The following is a 15,496-nucleotide window of genomic DNA, read 5'->3' as shown; positions in this document are numbered from 1 at the left end:
ACGTGTGAAGGACAGGGCACAGGGAAGATGCTAAAAAGTATCAAAGCGGCTGAATAGCTTCAAAGCCCTTCTGAAACAAACAAAGGAAAACATCGCAATGATACCTTTTTAACCTCCTCCATTTCTCCTCCTCTGTAAGGAGGAAATTCATAAGAACAGCTTCGCTGAGAGCAGTTCACCCTTTACACACACACAGAGATCCCTCTCATAGACAGTGCAGAGCAGAAGCCTAACCTCGGTAGCCCAATAGGAGCTTTCCATTTACTCGCAAAGAACTGAACACCTTTCCCTTGTGAGATAAGCTGTCCATCAGCATGTTTTCACTGTGCGCAGACCCCTGTGCTACAGGCTGTTCGCCCCCAGTCAGGCTTTGTAGCAGTATGGGCTTCTGCCTTGCAGGTGACCACATGTGGAGTTTGCAGGCACAGCCTGTCTTGTCCTTTCTTGCGCCCAGCCTCCAAAACCCAAAGATTTCCATGCTATAGCACAGATAAGTAGCACTACAAAGGAAAGCAGATGGACTCAGTGGCTCAAACCTGAAACATTTAGCTGTTGCAGACAAAATCTCTGGAATAAACCAAGCCAAAACAAATTACTAAAGAGAAGTATGCACAAAGAAAAGCAGCTTAGCTCTCTACAAGTCAAAAGGAAGCTTGGATTAAACTGAGAAGAACACAGGGTTTGGGACACATCCTGACTTACATACAGCGTGTAGGAAGACTGAGGGGACAAGCACATGTGATTTCTGGGCACAGCAAGAAATGAGAGCTACTTGGCTGAACTCACTGCACAAAGGCAGTGTGAAAACACAGACCAAGCCACCCGAAGACCCGATGAGGGCACCAACTTCAGCTCTCTGATTGAAAGAAAATGGGAGCCATTCATTTCGAACCAGGTGTTAAGCAGGATTTGAGAGGACCGAGAACCTTTATGTGTGTTTATTCCTGTTTCCATCTGCTGCAGCTTATTTCATTTTAACTTCAAAAATCCATAACCAGCCAACTTCAACCCTTCAGCAGCCACGTGCAAGTTGCAGCAGGACTTTGCGCACAGCACTTGCACCTCTCAGCGCTTGCACCTTAACCCCCTGCCACAGGCGGTGCCTCAAGGGAGGGACTGCGGTGCGGTGATTCAGAGGCGAGGCGAGGCAAGAACTCGCCTTCCCTTTGCGAGCATTACCTCAGGCTCCGAGCCGGCCGCGCTCACACGACGGCAGAAGAGCTGCTCCCTTAAGCCGGGAGCCCCACCTCACCCCTTGAGCGCACTTCGCCGTCGGCGGGCGAGGGCTCGGCGAGCGGCTGCACCTCAGCGCCAGCCACCACTGTAGTGTACTAACAAACGCGGCTCCCGGTGCGAGCCCCCACAGGTGCCTCGCGGGGGCGTGGCCGCCCAACGGCCGCCTCGCGCCCCGCCCAACGGCCCGCCTCGCGCCCAGCCCTCTTTCCCGCCCGCGGCGGCCCTCGGCTCCCGCCTACCGCGCTGCCAATCAGCGTGCGGAACGGCCCCGCCGCCGCGGGGATCTCTGGGAGCGGTAGTCCTCGCCCGCCTGGGCGGCGCCGCCGCGCTTCTTGTGAGAACTACCGATCCCGGCGTCCCCCGCGCTCAACCCCGGGGCCGCGACCCGACGCCGGCGGAGGGAGCGGCTTCGGCAGGAAGGCGGCGCGGCGGCCCGGTCACCCAGCCGCGGCCATGAGCTCGGCCCGGGAGTCGCAGGCTCAGCACGGCCTCAAGCGAGCGGCCTCCCCCGACGTAAACGGGCGCGGGGCCTGGGGCGGCCGCGCGGCGGGAGAGGGGAGGTGGGAGGGGACGGCGGGCGGCCGCGGCGCGAGGCCCGGAGCGGGACCGGGGCCTGCTAGGCGGCACGCCGCCCTGCGACGAGGGCCGCGCGGGGGGCGGAGGGGAGAGGCGGCAAGCGGCGTGTGCTCCCGCAGGGCTCCGGCAGCTGGCAGGCGGCGGACCTCGGCAACGAGGAGAGGAAGCAGAAGTTCCTGAGGCTGATGGGCGCGGGGAAGGTGAGCGCGCTGCGGCTGGGCCGAGCTGAGCGGTGCGCGGTGCAGGAGGAGCCCGGCTGCGGCCCCGGGCGGCGCGGTCCTTCGCGTTAGCATGTTTTGTTTGAATGCGATGTTTTCATAAGCTTCAGTGTTTGTCTGAAAGCTAGCGTTCCTTAGCGGTTGGCAATACAGCATTCGAGCATCCCCTCGCTGTACCGCTGCGCGGTGCTTAAGGCAGCTTGCCGCGCGGTGCCGCTGGGGGATCCATTCGCCAACCAGCAGCTGCTCAGCGCCGTGTCGGTGAGACTGCGATGGCTCACCTGGTACGGTGGGCCCCAGGAACTCCCCCAAGAAATAGCAGCCATTAGCCAGTAGAACTTACTTACAGTCCTACCTTCGGGAATCAGGGAGCTTTTTCCGTTCGAGATTTCCAGAATGTTGGCAGAGCTGTCAGTGCCTAAAGCTCCAAAACAAACTGCATTTTCTTTTAGAAAGAACATACTGGCCGCCTTGTTATCGGAGACCACAGATCAACCTCTCACTTCAGGACAGGTCAGTCTATCCAACAGCTGCTACCAAGTGGGAAAGCAAACGCTTGGACAGGGACATCCCAGGACTTTCAGCTCTGTAGATGCTGCAGGGAGGGATTTCAGGTTTTGAGGCTGAAGTTGGAGACAGATGAGGCTGTGGAGCTGGAGAAATTCCTAGCTTCACATTAGAACACTGACAAGCAGCTTCTGTGACCACACATGTTCACCTTCTGAAGTCTGGGTTTAGAAAAGTACTTGATGGTCACTTAAACCTGCATACGAATGCTCTCTACATCAGGGCCTACAGGCTCTTGTCATACTTTTTTATGAAAATAAGAAAGTAAAGTGCTACTGCTGCTGGTTAACAATGTTTTTATACTTCTTCCTTGCTGCCAGGTATGGCTATTCAAATCTCTGCTTCAGTGTGTATGAAAAGTACAGGTTGATTTGTATTTTTTTTTCTCACTTTACCTGGTTACCTGTTGAATAGAAAGCAGTAAGGTAGAAGTTAAGATCTGCAAGGTCATCTTTGCAATTAGCAGTAATTTGACATCCTGTAATGGATGATCTTAGCAACTTCTTATCAGGCTTGCTCAGATTGTAAGTCAGAGTACACCAGAATCAAGCTGGGCTTGACTAACAGAAGCTGTGGTAAAGCTGTAAAGTAAAGCAGCTGTCAGCGTTCCAGAGAATTTGTTCTCCTGATAGGCACTGCAAGTAACTTCTGAGTTGACAAAAAATGATTTAAAAACCGAAAACATCAAAGGAAGTTTGGGGATTGACTCCAGGTTCTGCTGTTACCCTGTGGAGTGCCTATGAATCACTTTGTCGTAGGATGGAGATGGTGCTTCCTCTAAGGAGTCATAAACATTCCAAACTGTATTGGTAGGAGCAAGCAGTTAAGATGCTGCATTTTACAAAAAAATCACTCAGCTATTTTCCTAATGCTGTGCTTCCTTTCCCAACACGTGGTTGTTATCTTTCTATAACACAAGACTCCAACTTGCAAATGAGGAAATGGTGAGGAAATGCAAGTTTGCAATAAAAGGTTTTTTGTTTTGCAGTGATACAGATTAAAACAGAAGTGGTGTAGGCTGATCTGTGGAGATTTTAGAGGTTCCTACTTGCACAAGAACAGAGGATTCCACGCTATTTTGGATTATACTTTCCCCCAGTAAAAATGATCCTTTATTTGTGTGTTCAAAAATGTAGTAGTAGAGGGCATGCAGGAATAGGTCATGTTCTGTTAATTAGGTATAGAAGTTAGTCTTCTTGCTAATTCCTAAGTATGGGCAAGAATAAAAAGCTATAGTTTCTGCTCTTGGTAATTCAGGGTGCATGTAATAATTTCAGATGTAGCCCTACAAACAGGACTGGTAGTGTTTTTCTGGTTGCTGCAAAATATAACAGTCACGATGTAATCATGGCAACCACGCGTTACATAGCGAAGGGCAGAAACGTGGTCCTTTTTGTGACATATTGCAGTATTGGCAGGAGCACAGCAAAGTCGTATTTATTGGTTACTGTGTTGAGCAGAACATATGCTGTGTGTAGCACATCTGAATGTGTTGAGTCTTACGACCTTCCTGTCCCATATTTGTATCAAAACAATTTTGCTTGTACACCCTTTAAAACTGCTTATAAATCAGCATGGTTTGTGTACAATACTGTTCAATCCAGGAGTGTTTGAGGTGGTTCAATTTAAGTTTTTGTCACATATGCAGTGATAAACTGAAAGTCTGATGACTTTGTGTAATTTGATGTCTTTGTTAATTTGAATGAACCATAACCAAAGTACACTGGACATGCAGGGGAAGAAGACAAGAAAATGAATGAAGAACTGGAGTCTCAGTACCAGCAGAGCATGGACAGCACGATGTCTGGACGAAACCGGCGCCATTGTGGGCTGGGTTTCAGTGAGGTAATAAGTTCATTATTTCTCTAATGATTTGGCTGCTGCTTCAGTAAGATGAGATGATGCACGGTTTAAAAACCTAATCACCACAAATAGCAGCAAATCCGCACAGTTTGGGTTAAGTGAGAGACTTACTGACTTCTTGTGGCCCTTTTGATATCTGGAAACAATCAGTGCTTCTCTTTGTTCTGGAAAGCGATATAACGTGTTCTTTTATGCTCCATTGTAGTCAAGGCTGATCAGGACAGAAAGCTGCAAATACATTAAATCAGGGTGCTGCCAAAGAATGCATAAAAGAACAATGTAAGCATCTGCATTGTCCCAGAGAGCTAATTAATCTGCTGCTTGTTACTGTGAGGCGTGTCCCTCTCTATGGCCCTGAAAAGCAAGTGGGAATAGAGGAGTCAGATGGGGGAACTAGCTGTGCAGGGAGCTGAAGTCCTCCAGTGGGTTGACACCCAGCTGGCCTTGTATTTGCAAGGAGCTACTTAGGAGTAAGTAGGAAGAGTGACAAAAAAAACACACTGGATTATTAGGAAGCTGTCTTCCTTGGCCAATTAAAATGCCTGTTAATTTTTTTTTTTCCTGTTAGCACCAATTATTGCATAAAAACATTGCCAGTGTTCCCACAGAGTGAGACAACCTGTGTGGTGCTTAGAGCTCTTAATACTACAAACGTGAAGGTTTTGCTTCTTAGGTGCATGAACAAAATGCCATTTGGGGATCATTCTTCTTAGCAGTAGCATTACTTCATTGTTCCTAATGCTGCTTTGTGATGCTGCCGTGCTAAACTTATTTCCAAAGATTAGTCATGGTTATGAATTCCTGATGATCTGTCAGTTAGTTTCAGTATGTCTCATTTCCTGACAAACATCCAAGTGTCATTTTATACAAAATGGAAGTTTAACCAAAGTGATGGTATCTGAAACTTTCCAAACTCATTTAATGGTACGTGTAGGATGGCTGCTGCAACTAAATAGGAAAGTGGCTGAAGAATCCCTAGATGTTGTGTTTGGTGCTCTCAGCCAGTCCAATAGAGTTGCTTTCTATGTAATAATTTGTTTATTGAAGACCCATGTTTAGCAAGATAGCCCATCTTAGTACTGAAACGAAAGGGGCCATTTGGCAATGGGCTCTTCAGGGAACTGAAATGGAGTTGCCAGGAAATAAGGGTTTACCTTTCTCATAATCTGAACTTCTAGTTTCAGGAAGGTGAAGAAGAGGCAGCTGGGCATTCCTCTGACCACGAGAGTTCAGAGGACTCCGAAAGCGGCTCTGATTCAGAGCAAGATGAATCTGCAGAGGAACTGCAAGCTGCTGAAAAACATGATGAAGCTGCGGTCCCAGAAAACAAAAAGGAAGCAAAAAGCAATTATAAAATGATGTTTGTTAAAGCCAGTGGTTCATAACTGCAGATGTAACAGCTTTGTATTTAAAGTACAGCAAGCCTTATTGTTACAGTGCAAAGTGGAGGACTGCTACAGCACAAATCTTTGTATTATGATTTTAAGACGACCCTGTTAGATGACAAAAAGTAGTGTTTGCTTTCAGTTGCCATGGGCACAGTGAGATTCCTGGTTTTTGTAAAGTGTATAAAATAACGGATGAAGAAATAAATTCTTTGTTCCTGCCCAATCTCTACTATGTTATCTAAACTATCATTCCCCTTACTTCATGGCCAGATTAGAGAAATCCCTGCTTGTAGTTTCTTCAGTTATTACTCTAGTCTTGAATTCTTAACTGTGAGATTACACGTGACTTACTGGATGTTGCATTAGTTGTAAAATAACCAGTATTGGTACTTGCTCTGTGATGCAGTAGAGCTTTAAACAGTGATTTTGTCAATAGATGCTAGTGGTGATAGGACTAAGAGCAGAAACTGCTCACTTCTGTGACAGTATTAATCGCTGTATCCAGCTCAAGTCCTACAGCAGTTGCTAGGAAAAGATTCTTTAGAACTGAATTCTACAACAGGGGACTCTAGTTTCTTCTTTCTTTAGGTTGATAGTAGCAAAGGGGTAAGAAACTGTAGGTTGTAGGCCTTTATACCTTTCACTAGAAGAAAGTGATTCTGAATGATTGGCTCCTGGTTAAAGGACTGAGCTGTTATTTTTTAATAATTCCTCCTAAAGAACTGAGTTTACTTTAAAAGAGAATATATACTTTGATAATGAGAAGGATATACAAATAATTTAGTGTTTTAAGGTGTAGAGTAAAGTTGAACATGCAAACCTTTCCTTGCTTGGTTGTCTGAGTTACCATGCAAGAGTTGTATCTCTCCAGTAAATCTGACGTGCTTACAGAGGCAGGACTTCAGTAACTCCTTTCAGCAAAAGTCAAGTACATCCATTTCCTCTGCAAATTTATTGTATTAAAGTAAACAGTAAAATAACAACTCAGACTCGGTTTCTTCTTAGTGCATCAGATGGAGGATCTGCCTGTCCTTGCTGGGGGATGGAATGGCAGATCCATACCACTGGCACGGCCTCCTTCTACAGCAGTGTTTTGTGAAATCCCATGTACTTACGGAGAATCTTCCATTCCTGTATACAATCTCTTGCATGCAGATACAAGTTGCAAGCCAATGAGCTTACACAAAAGCAGCAGGTTATACTATTGCATAGGTTTACTGAACCTACACAGTGGAACACAAGTTTTTGAGGGAGATCTTGGAATAAAATGCATTATGGAAAAAATAAAAAGCAGTATGACTGTAAATAAAAACTGTATCTTTTAATTTAGGTAGTTATTTTATTTTGGCACTTTGTCCAGTTGTTTTTTATTTATTTATTTATTTATTTTTTAAGTCATTTGGTTTTGAAAAAACTCCATACAGCAGTCATTAAGTTCAGTGATCTGCATGAATTTTTGGTTTTCCAATATTCCAAGAGTTTAATACATAGGCAAACACTGCCTGCATACTGCAAAGTACAGAGACTTCACCGTGACTTGTGAAAGGTGTTCTGTCTTTAAGCCATCTAAAAAGCATGAAAGTGGAAGGATGGTTCTTTTTTTTAAATTATTTTAGTTTAGATTTGGCTGTCAGCTGTTGTTTATTGCCTTGAGTGGAGTGCAATTACAAAATCTCAGTGTGGGCTGTAAAGAGCTGCATATACACTGACCTGTCGTCTCTGTCCCAGCATTGACACCAGTGCTGCTCTTGCAACTTTTTCTTCTGCAACTGCTCAGCACCTACTCAGATCTCTTGACTTACCACCTGCAAGCATCTAAACAGACTCAGAAGGTGACAGAACCCACCCTGCTGCTTTCCCACTAGCCTCCGAGGAAGGGCATATCAAAACCTGCCCTGAGAGCTTCTCTCCATAGTGCAACCAGCCTGGAAAGAGCTGGGAAAAGGAGACAGCTGGCAGGCTCTGCGTGGGTCTCTGCCCACAGAGAAGGCTGCTGCAGTGAGTGCCATCAGGGCCTCCAGCACTCAGCTCTGCCCTGAATTCACTGCAGCCTCCTGCCTTGTTGAAGATTTGGACATCAATTCCAAATACAGATAGATCACACAAGAATGAGACTTTTCTGATAACAGCTCTTACCAGGAAGAGTCAACACAGCGTCACTTCCATTCCCCAAGGACATGGCAGATAATTTTGATGAGGTCCAGTGCAATGCATTTCTAATAGTGAACTAAGACTAACTTGCTCAGAACAGGAGCTGTGCACATTCATGTCAGTTTCTAATACTATGTCAGCACCTGCAGATTCATCTATGAAGCAGCCTGTCTATGGAACTTCTTACATGTTAAGGAAGAGTGATGCAGTTCAGCACAGATTTCTAACTCCAGAGTCAGTTTTAACAATATTTGGTATAAAAACATCAGTATTAGTGGTGTGTTCAGCAGCAGAACAGTTTCAGCTTCCATTAGAACTGAGAGAAAAAAAAATAATCAAGACTATTGGTTGAATCTGTAGTTAGTTCTCTGCCTTTACAGGCTGCTGTGGAAGGAACCCCTGAGAGGACTGCAGAACACAAGCAGATCCCAAGTCAAAGAAACCAACCGAGTTTGTCTTTCCAAACAACATTTGGCCACATATTCCTCAACTCAAAGACCTCAATAGAAAGGGATAAGTGCCCACACTTGAACGTGCCTTTGGAAACGACTGATGCAAGTCTCATCTGTCACAGAACCACCAGTAAAGGTTCTCATCTGGGTCTAAACCACACTGAAAATGTACCCACAGGTTAGTGCAGGTGCATTACTGGCACGTAGCTTTGGAAAACAGAGCACTGGATTGGCTGGAAAGCACCAGTGTTCCTGCCCTCCTCTCCTCTGCCCTCTGGAAGAAGGAACCCCTCAAGATGAGTTCATCTCAGCCCCTGGCCCACAGGGTCCTGCAATCGCAAAAGTGGGTATTTCTAAGCCAAGTAAAAAAGGAATCCATTTCTTTCTCACCATCATACAGGAATTCTTCAAGGCCAAGGAAGCCTGGTCTATAAGGTGCCCTGTAGTTTTGTGCAACTGCTTTACAGTTTACTCTTCCTTTTTTTTCCTGAAGAAGAGGCTGACAACTTGATTCCTGAAAGCACAATTTATAGGCCAGCTTCAAAGCTATAGGTCCTTCTAAGGCTCTGGTTGGGGAATTCACTTCAAAGATGATGCGCACATGTTGTTCTGATGTCAGAGAGGACGGTTGGCAGAAATCTCTGTGGATTTACTGCAGTCCCCAGAACAGGGATTAAATTATGCACTGAAGCTGCCTCTGTAAACTGCAGGAGACAAAGAGAATAAGTGGCAGTGCAATATCTCATAATCAAAGCCTGGCACAGTTACCTGTATCAGCCTCGTCTAGCTATCTGGGGATTAAGAGAAGGGACATGTGCCACTGAAGGGGCAAAGCAGAAGCTGGGTTTCTTTTTAGGAGTGTCACCTCACGTCCACTTTTCTTGAGAAAATTATCCAATATGTACAGCACCAAGATGGATAAAAGTTTCCTCAGGTTTTGCACAGTGTTAATGAACCAAAATACTTTGTGATTTAATCTAATTAGACCTGGTTTTGAGGTGCAGAATGAGATCCCACCAACAGTTTGTGCTATTATCTATCCAAATCCAGTACCATTTCCAGTGTCTCATAACTCAGGAAGATCTACTTCAGAAATAATAATAACTAAAAAAAAAAGAACCCACCATATAACAGAAAATAATTTTTTGTATCATCAATCAGTCAAGCAACACAGAGGCTCATGTATAAACAAGTTTCTTGCTTTTAACTTTTGCACATCTGCCTACTTTGACCTGCAGGGAATTCCTCTAACCCGTGGTAAGTACATGTGCTCATCACAAGTGCATCCAGCCACACTGAAGACTGCAGAAAAAAAAAAGACAATCTGAACTGGTTTCTTTTCACTGTTGGATTTATTGCCAGGGAGGACCAGCCTCTTCCACCTCTGGCTCTGGGACAAACTGTTCAACAAGAAAAAAAGAGGGCTTTACTGACAATAGCTAAGATTTGTCTCAAAAGAACAAAGCAAAGCAGCTAGCAATAGAATTTTCCTCTAACCAAATCACTACCTTGTCATCAATGATTCCCTCCTTCATCCAGTTCCACCATCAGTACTGTCTTTTCATTAATCCCTTTCACAAAGTATCTTTTGTACTAGGAAATGGGAATTGCATTCTCTCACTTGCCAGGTGTTCTTACCTCTACAATTTAGGCTGAGTTAAAGGGATTTATTACAGTGATTTGCTTCAAAGCCACTGTATCCCAGCTCCTTCAACCCCTTTACAAACATGTTCCCTCACAGCACAAGGCTGTTCTCCGCTCTCCTCTTCAGCCTCTTTCACGGCCTTGTCTGCAGACACAGCTGCCATCATATCCTACAAACTCACTACTCACCCTCATTTCCTTTTAATTTCTTTCTTCCTCCAGTGCTTTCTTACACTTAGCTACTGGTGAAACGTTTCTTCTAGTGGGCAAAAGAAGGCATCATTATCCTTTGAGCTCACATCTTAACACTATTTCATCAGTAAATTACTGCTTGCTGCAAAAAACAAAACAAACCTAAACCAACCACCCTTGATTCATTTAATGTTTTGTCTGGGGTATAACACTCTCTGTAAGCCAACAAGGACACTTACAAGTAAATAACGGGTGAACAGTGCACAAACATGCACATGTGCAATACTTTCTGGATCAGTTTTCTTTTTATAATTAGCACTCAGTTATTCTGTCATCTCACAGTAATTTCATGGTGAGCTTTATGATTTCGCTTCCCTCTGAGGTTTACCTGTAGTTTAACATTCAAAGTTGGTTGTTGCACAGAATACCTCGACAGACTTGTATTAAAAATGCTCTTTAAAATTCCAAAGCTTTGAACTAAAGAAGTATCTCAAGAAGTTTTCATGGAAAGTTCATCTCAGTTGGTTCAATTCAGCTACGGTTAGATGCACCTTTTCAAATAATGGAAAAAAACGTAAAGGGGTCAGACCCAATCAATACAGTTGTTCAAACAGAATTTCAGGCACTATGATGTGTGTACTTTTTGTGCTCTTTCTTTGTACTGCTCCACTATGAAGAAAGGTTGCTTTTGCTGGTAGAGCAATAAAACAGTCGTAGCCTTTTGAATACAGCCCAATAACCAATGGGAATGTTCACTAGGTGTGGAAAATATAGCAACTTTTCATGTCTTTCCTGTGCTTGCCTTTGTTCTTTTTATAACTACGCAATATACGCACACACACCACAAGCAAACACTTGAAAATACCCAAAGACAGACATGAATCAGAGGAGTAACATCAGATCATGCCTTCCCTATCTTCCAAGTTTCGACACTAAGTAAATCCGGTCTTTCTTTCATATAACATCCAGAAGTTAATTGCTAAAACACTTGGGAAATGTGTGGTTTTATGCAGAGCAAAAGCCACCAATATAAAAGATATACACATTTATTTAGAGATCTGGAAGTCAGACGGGTAAATGAGGAAGGTGGAAAAATAACCCCATAAACGACACCAATGGGAGCTGGGCAAGCCATCCTCCCAAAGCTGAAGGGTACTTGAGCCCACCTCATTTGCCCTCTGGCAATTTCTGGAAATAGCAGCACATGAGTTTAACAGTATCCTTCAGCAGCTTTCAGTTCCAGATAGCTGCAGCTTTCCAGAATAGCATCTCTCCATACAATTGTTTCCCCCCAAAAAACTTGCTGGCAAAGTGTTTTTTTTTCCCCTCCCTAACTGTTCCAAAGCAGTATGAATGCCACTCAGACAGCTGTATGTCCTCATACATAGAGAGGCAACAGCACAACAGGATTCCTGGCAGCCCGTCAGCACATGAAATAGTAAGAAGTGGGGTGGTGGTGTTACACGAGTTCAGGAAGTTGGAAGCTGTGCTACTTACAACCATCAAGCTGCATTTTTATGATAAAACACCAGTGCAAAAAACATAGGTAAAAGGTATGCAGTCTGCATAATTTTTGCCTGGTGTAACAGTAGAAAACACTGACTAGAAGACAGCACCTTCAAAACAACTGTCACTGTTTCTGCTTCCTTATTTACAACTTCACTTAAGCTTCCTAATAGATCGGAGAGAAGCATTGCCTTCTGATTGAAATGCAGCAGTCTGCACATAGATACCTTTTCTTCCTTTCTAGCCTTGATATCAGAGAAGTAGTTAAACCTACAAAACAACATTTTGATGGGCAGAAACAACTGAAAAAGGAAATTGTCCCAAAGCAAATACTACAAGCAAATGAAAATGACCTATAATTATTTGATGACTACATGCACTCCTACAAAAGGGTGGTCAATGAAGTATAGCATTTCACGTATTTAATGACAAGTTTTAGAAGACCAATTTTTTTTTCCCCCCCATATATAAGATTAATTATGGACACAGACCAAAATCTTTGGAACAGTTCATTTCACTGCAAGCACTCGTGGTATAACTGGTTAATGCAAAAGCCTCCTCTTTAACACCAGCTTGAATGAGCAGACTCTGGGTGAATGACTGAAGGAAAGAAACTGAACATCTCCTGCAACCTGCAAAGCAGAGCTGCGCTCAGTCCTTCCCTTTCACTGTCAGAGCAGCACAGGAATTAGCACTCAACGCCTGCAGTGGTTCAGGAGGCTGTGGGCTGCACTCCTCACCCAATTAGGGCTCCATTCTCTTCTACCCCTCACAACAAAGCCTCTGGAGAAGGAATGCAGTTTCACTGAACCACAAAAACACGTGGTCAAAGGCTCCTTTGTATTTCAGTATGTGAATCTGAGCAACAGACGGAGCACGTCATAAGCAGCTCAGCTGGGAGGCCAAGGACTCACATTCCTAAATGCTCCATCTCGAGGTCCTGGAGTCGACACTAAGCCACAGAAATACCAACTGCTCCTCTGCATTTTGTTCTACATATCAAGTTCCAGAAGCATTAAACACTTCCACTATTCTCTCTTGAACTCACATCCACAGAGGGAACTGAGAGCAAAAGCTGCTGTAGGTCAGCAGGTCACTCTGTGGGGTCAGCTGGACTCCCAGCACCCCATCTGGCAGGAGAGGGAGCCACTGTTTAGATGGAGTTACTTGGGGTACCTTAATCACCAGGCACTCAGGGACTACGAATGTGTCAGACAAACACACATCTATGAGACAGAAGGGTCAGTGTTGCAGTAGTTGTATTTAGGACAGCACCCTGAATAACCGTTCTAATCAAGAATAAAAGAGATTTAATCAAATGGTAAGAAATATTTCTAGGAATTATGAATCTTTGGTGTAGGGGGAACGTGATTCAAATTCCAATGAAGAAAATGCAAAATTCAGGAGCTTCAGTGGGATTTACTCTTAGATGTGGTAACAGCACAAACAACGTGGGATGTCAAACTGTACAGATGCTGGTAAGAGCAGGAGAGACAGAGGCAAGAGGAGGCAGTTATGTTAATAGTTTAATCTGTACATATACCATTTTCCAAACTGTTACATTTAAATTAATGTTTTCTTGCAAAATATTCATTTACGCTCTCAAAACTTTTTTATAAAGGCAAAAATAAATCATTATTTTGGCAAAAAGGTTTTGAAGTTGATACTGGCAGTATTGAGGTAAAATAGAAAACATTAGCTAAATATATTTTTTATAGAACATTTCCGACTACAGTGTTAAGATAATATGATTTGACTCAAAGTCTGAAACTTGAAGTTCAATCAGTTTCCAGGGCTTTGTATCTATTACTTGAATGTGGCATATAAACAAGTTAGTAGTATCACAAAATACTGCAAATTATTTCTCAGCTGTTCTTTATCTAGAGCTGAACTCAACTACCTAATATGGGGCAATTTCTGCATATCTTGCACTCAGTATTTTATTTTATTTTTTCCAGGTAAAGCACTTGTAGCCATTCATTTCATATTCTTTTCTCCTTTCGTAACCACCTCACCCTTTGCCATTTAAGTAGAACGCTGAATTTCAAAGTTTGGCAAAGTTAAGCATGAGGTGAACTTGTAATGTGGCACCTGCTAATTTTACATGCATCAGTTTTACTGTTTCCAGCATAAACACCAGTCAATACGTCATATTGTACTTTTTATTGAATAGGTATTCTGAAGAAAAAATATATATTTACTAGTAAAATGACACATCCTATTTTTCTTATTGCTTACGTGACATACTTTAATTTAAAAGTTTCCTTCTTCCATATCTCAACTTTCAAAAAATATATATACTTTGCTAGGTGGTTGTTACTACTGTCAGGAGCAACGTAGCATGCTGTGTATCAATACCAGCAAGCTTAATCATACGCAATCAAAAAAGGAAACAGGAGTTCAAAATTGGTTTTTGTAATGGCTTTCGTGGAAAATTTCTGCTACACTGAGATTTAGGAAATCAAACTACAAGTTCCTTGCAATGTATTATTCCGTGGGCAAAAGGGTGGGTGATTAACTCTGCTAAGGTACTGAGCCCAAAACACCCCTACAGCAAACCTCTCAAGTGGGGTTAGCTCTACCCATACCCTACAAACATGTTTCTAGGATTGTTCAACTTGCATTTTTTTCCATAAAACTTTACATTGTGCTTCTGAGCCTGAGGGGGAAGTAACAGCATCTCGTAACAACTATGCAAGTAGTTCCTCTTCAAATGAATTCAGCCCTTGATTTAAACAAATTCCAAAATACATTCTGTTCTAAAAATACATTGTCAGTATTTTACAGAGTTTATTAAAAGTGCCATTCATTCACATAAAAAGTCTGAACTAAACTGAAGTCAAAATAAGATGTTAAGCAATTCTCTCCATTTTCATAGAAAATCCCCCATTATTCTCTGAACATATTTCCAAAAGAAAGAACCTGTGATCAGCCAGTGAATGCCTTCACAGAGTGCTCGTAATCAATCTCCTCTTTCTTCCACGTGGCGCCACTGGGGTGGGATTGCCTTCGACTCTTACATCATTGCTCACTTACTGCTTTGGCTGGTGTGAAGTAAAATAAAACATGGTTAAATATGAAAGCGAGTGCACTGATGCCAAGCAGCAAGCACTTTCAGGAAATGTATGTTTGGATTAAAGCGTCCTGAAGATAGACAGAAAGAAGAAAATTAGCACTGACAATATTAAGCAAACCATAGTCAAATGATGCCACTGAGCTCACACTCAAAACGTTGGGTCCCCTGCATATTGCTGGTTATTGCAATTATTTTCTTGGTTATTTTTCAAACACACACACACCCATGTATATTTATACAGACATATGATAAATGTGAAGTCTGCCTGGAATCAGGTTGAGTTTGAAAGGGACCTCTGGTTGGAAGCTCACCTGGTCCATGCTCAAACCTGACAATATCCTAGCAGGGTCAACTGTTAGTCATAGCAGAGACACTTAGAATCTGGTTCTCAGAAAGATAAACAGAACCAGAAACACAAATAGCTATTTCCACCAAGTTCTGTAGAACCGCTCTGAATGTCTCTGCATGTTCTCTCTCACTCTACTTCTCTCATTTACTGCAGCATTTCTGAAGACAGGTCAGTGACTCATTGGGCCTTTCTGGAACATGCTCACTTTTATTTAGTTTGTATTTGTTGCAGAGGAACTTGATTCAGATTGGTGAAACTGAAAACAAAGGTATCTAAAG

The 15,496-nt window shown here is 43.3% G+C and overlaps 2 protein-coding genes across 5 annotated transcripts in view; one reads left to right on the top strand and one right to left on the bottom strand.

Moving 5' to 3' along the window:
- The first annotated feature begins 1,664 nt into the window (after positions 1–1,664).
- Positions 1,665–6,831, top strand: CUNH11orf58 (chromosome unknown C11orf58 homolog). Its single transcript, XM_042882097.1, has 5 exons — positions 1,665–1,749; positions 1,932–2,012; positions 2,483–2,543; positions 4,333–4,442; positions 5,639–6,831. Exons 1-5 carry the CDS (start codon positions 1,690–1,692, stop codon positions 5,843–5,845), a joined length of 519 nt encoding a protein of 172 aa, XP_042738031.1. The 5' UTR covers positions 1,665–1,689; the 3' UTR covers positions 5,846–6,831.
- A 6,365-nt stretch (positions 6,832–13,196) lies between these two features.
- Positions 13,197–15,496, bottom strand: part of PLEKHA7 (pleckstrin homology domain containing A7) — a 142,277-nt gene continuing 139,977 nt past the window's right edge. For all 4 annotated transcript variants that reach the window (XM_042881836.1, XM_042881838.1, XM_042881837.1 and 1 more), the window contains one exon: positions 13,197–14,837. Coding sequence is in view for 1 of the 4 variants with exons in the window: in XM_042881838.1 (XP_042737772.1) it covers positions 14,815–14,837 (23 nt within the window). In the remaining 3 variants the exon portion in view is untranslated. The remainder of the gene's footprint in view (positions 14,838–15,496) is intronic.

The sequence above is a fragment of the Lagopus leucura genome, unplaced genomic scaffold (assembly GCF_019238085.1).
Source record: "Lagopus leucura isolate 7727_CA_CO unplaced genomic scaffold, USGS_WTPT01 Super-Scaffold_100033, whole genome shotgun sequence".
NCBI lineage: Eukaryota > Metazoa > Chordata > Aves > Galliformes > Phasianidae > Lagopus > Lagopus leucura.
Note: the sequence above shows the minus strand (reverse complement) of the source record. Positions and strands in the feature narration are given on the sequence as shown.

Coding starts and splice junctions, on each gene's coding strand:
- CUNH11orf58 (XM_042882097.1), top strand. CDS start 1,690: ATGAGCTCGGCCCGGGAGTCGCAGGCTCAGCACGGCCTCAAGCGAGCG. Junction 1,750..1,931: donor AGCGAGCGGCCTCCCCCGAC/GTAAACGGGCGC, acceptor GTGCTCCCGCAG/GGCTCCGGCAGCTGGCAGGC. Junction 2,013..2,482: donor GGCTGATGGGCGCGGGGAAG/GTGAGCGCGCTG, acceptor ATTTTCTTTTAG/AAAGAACATACTGGCCGCCT.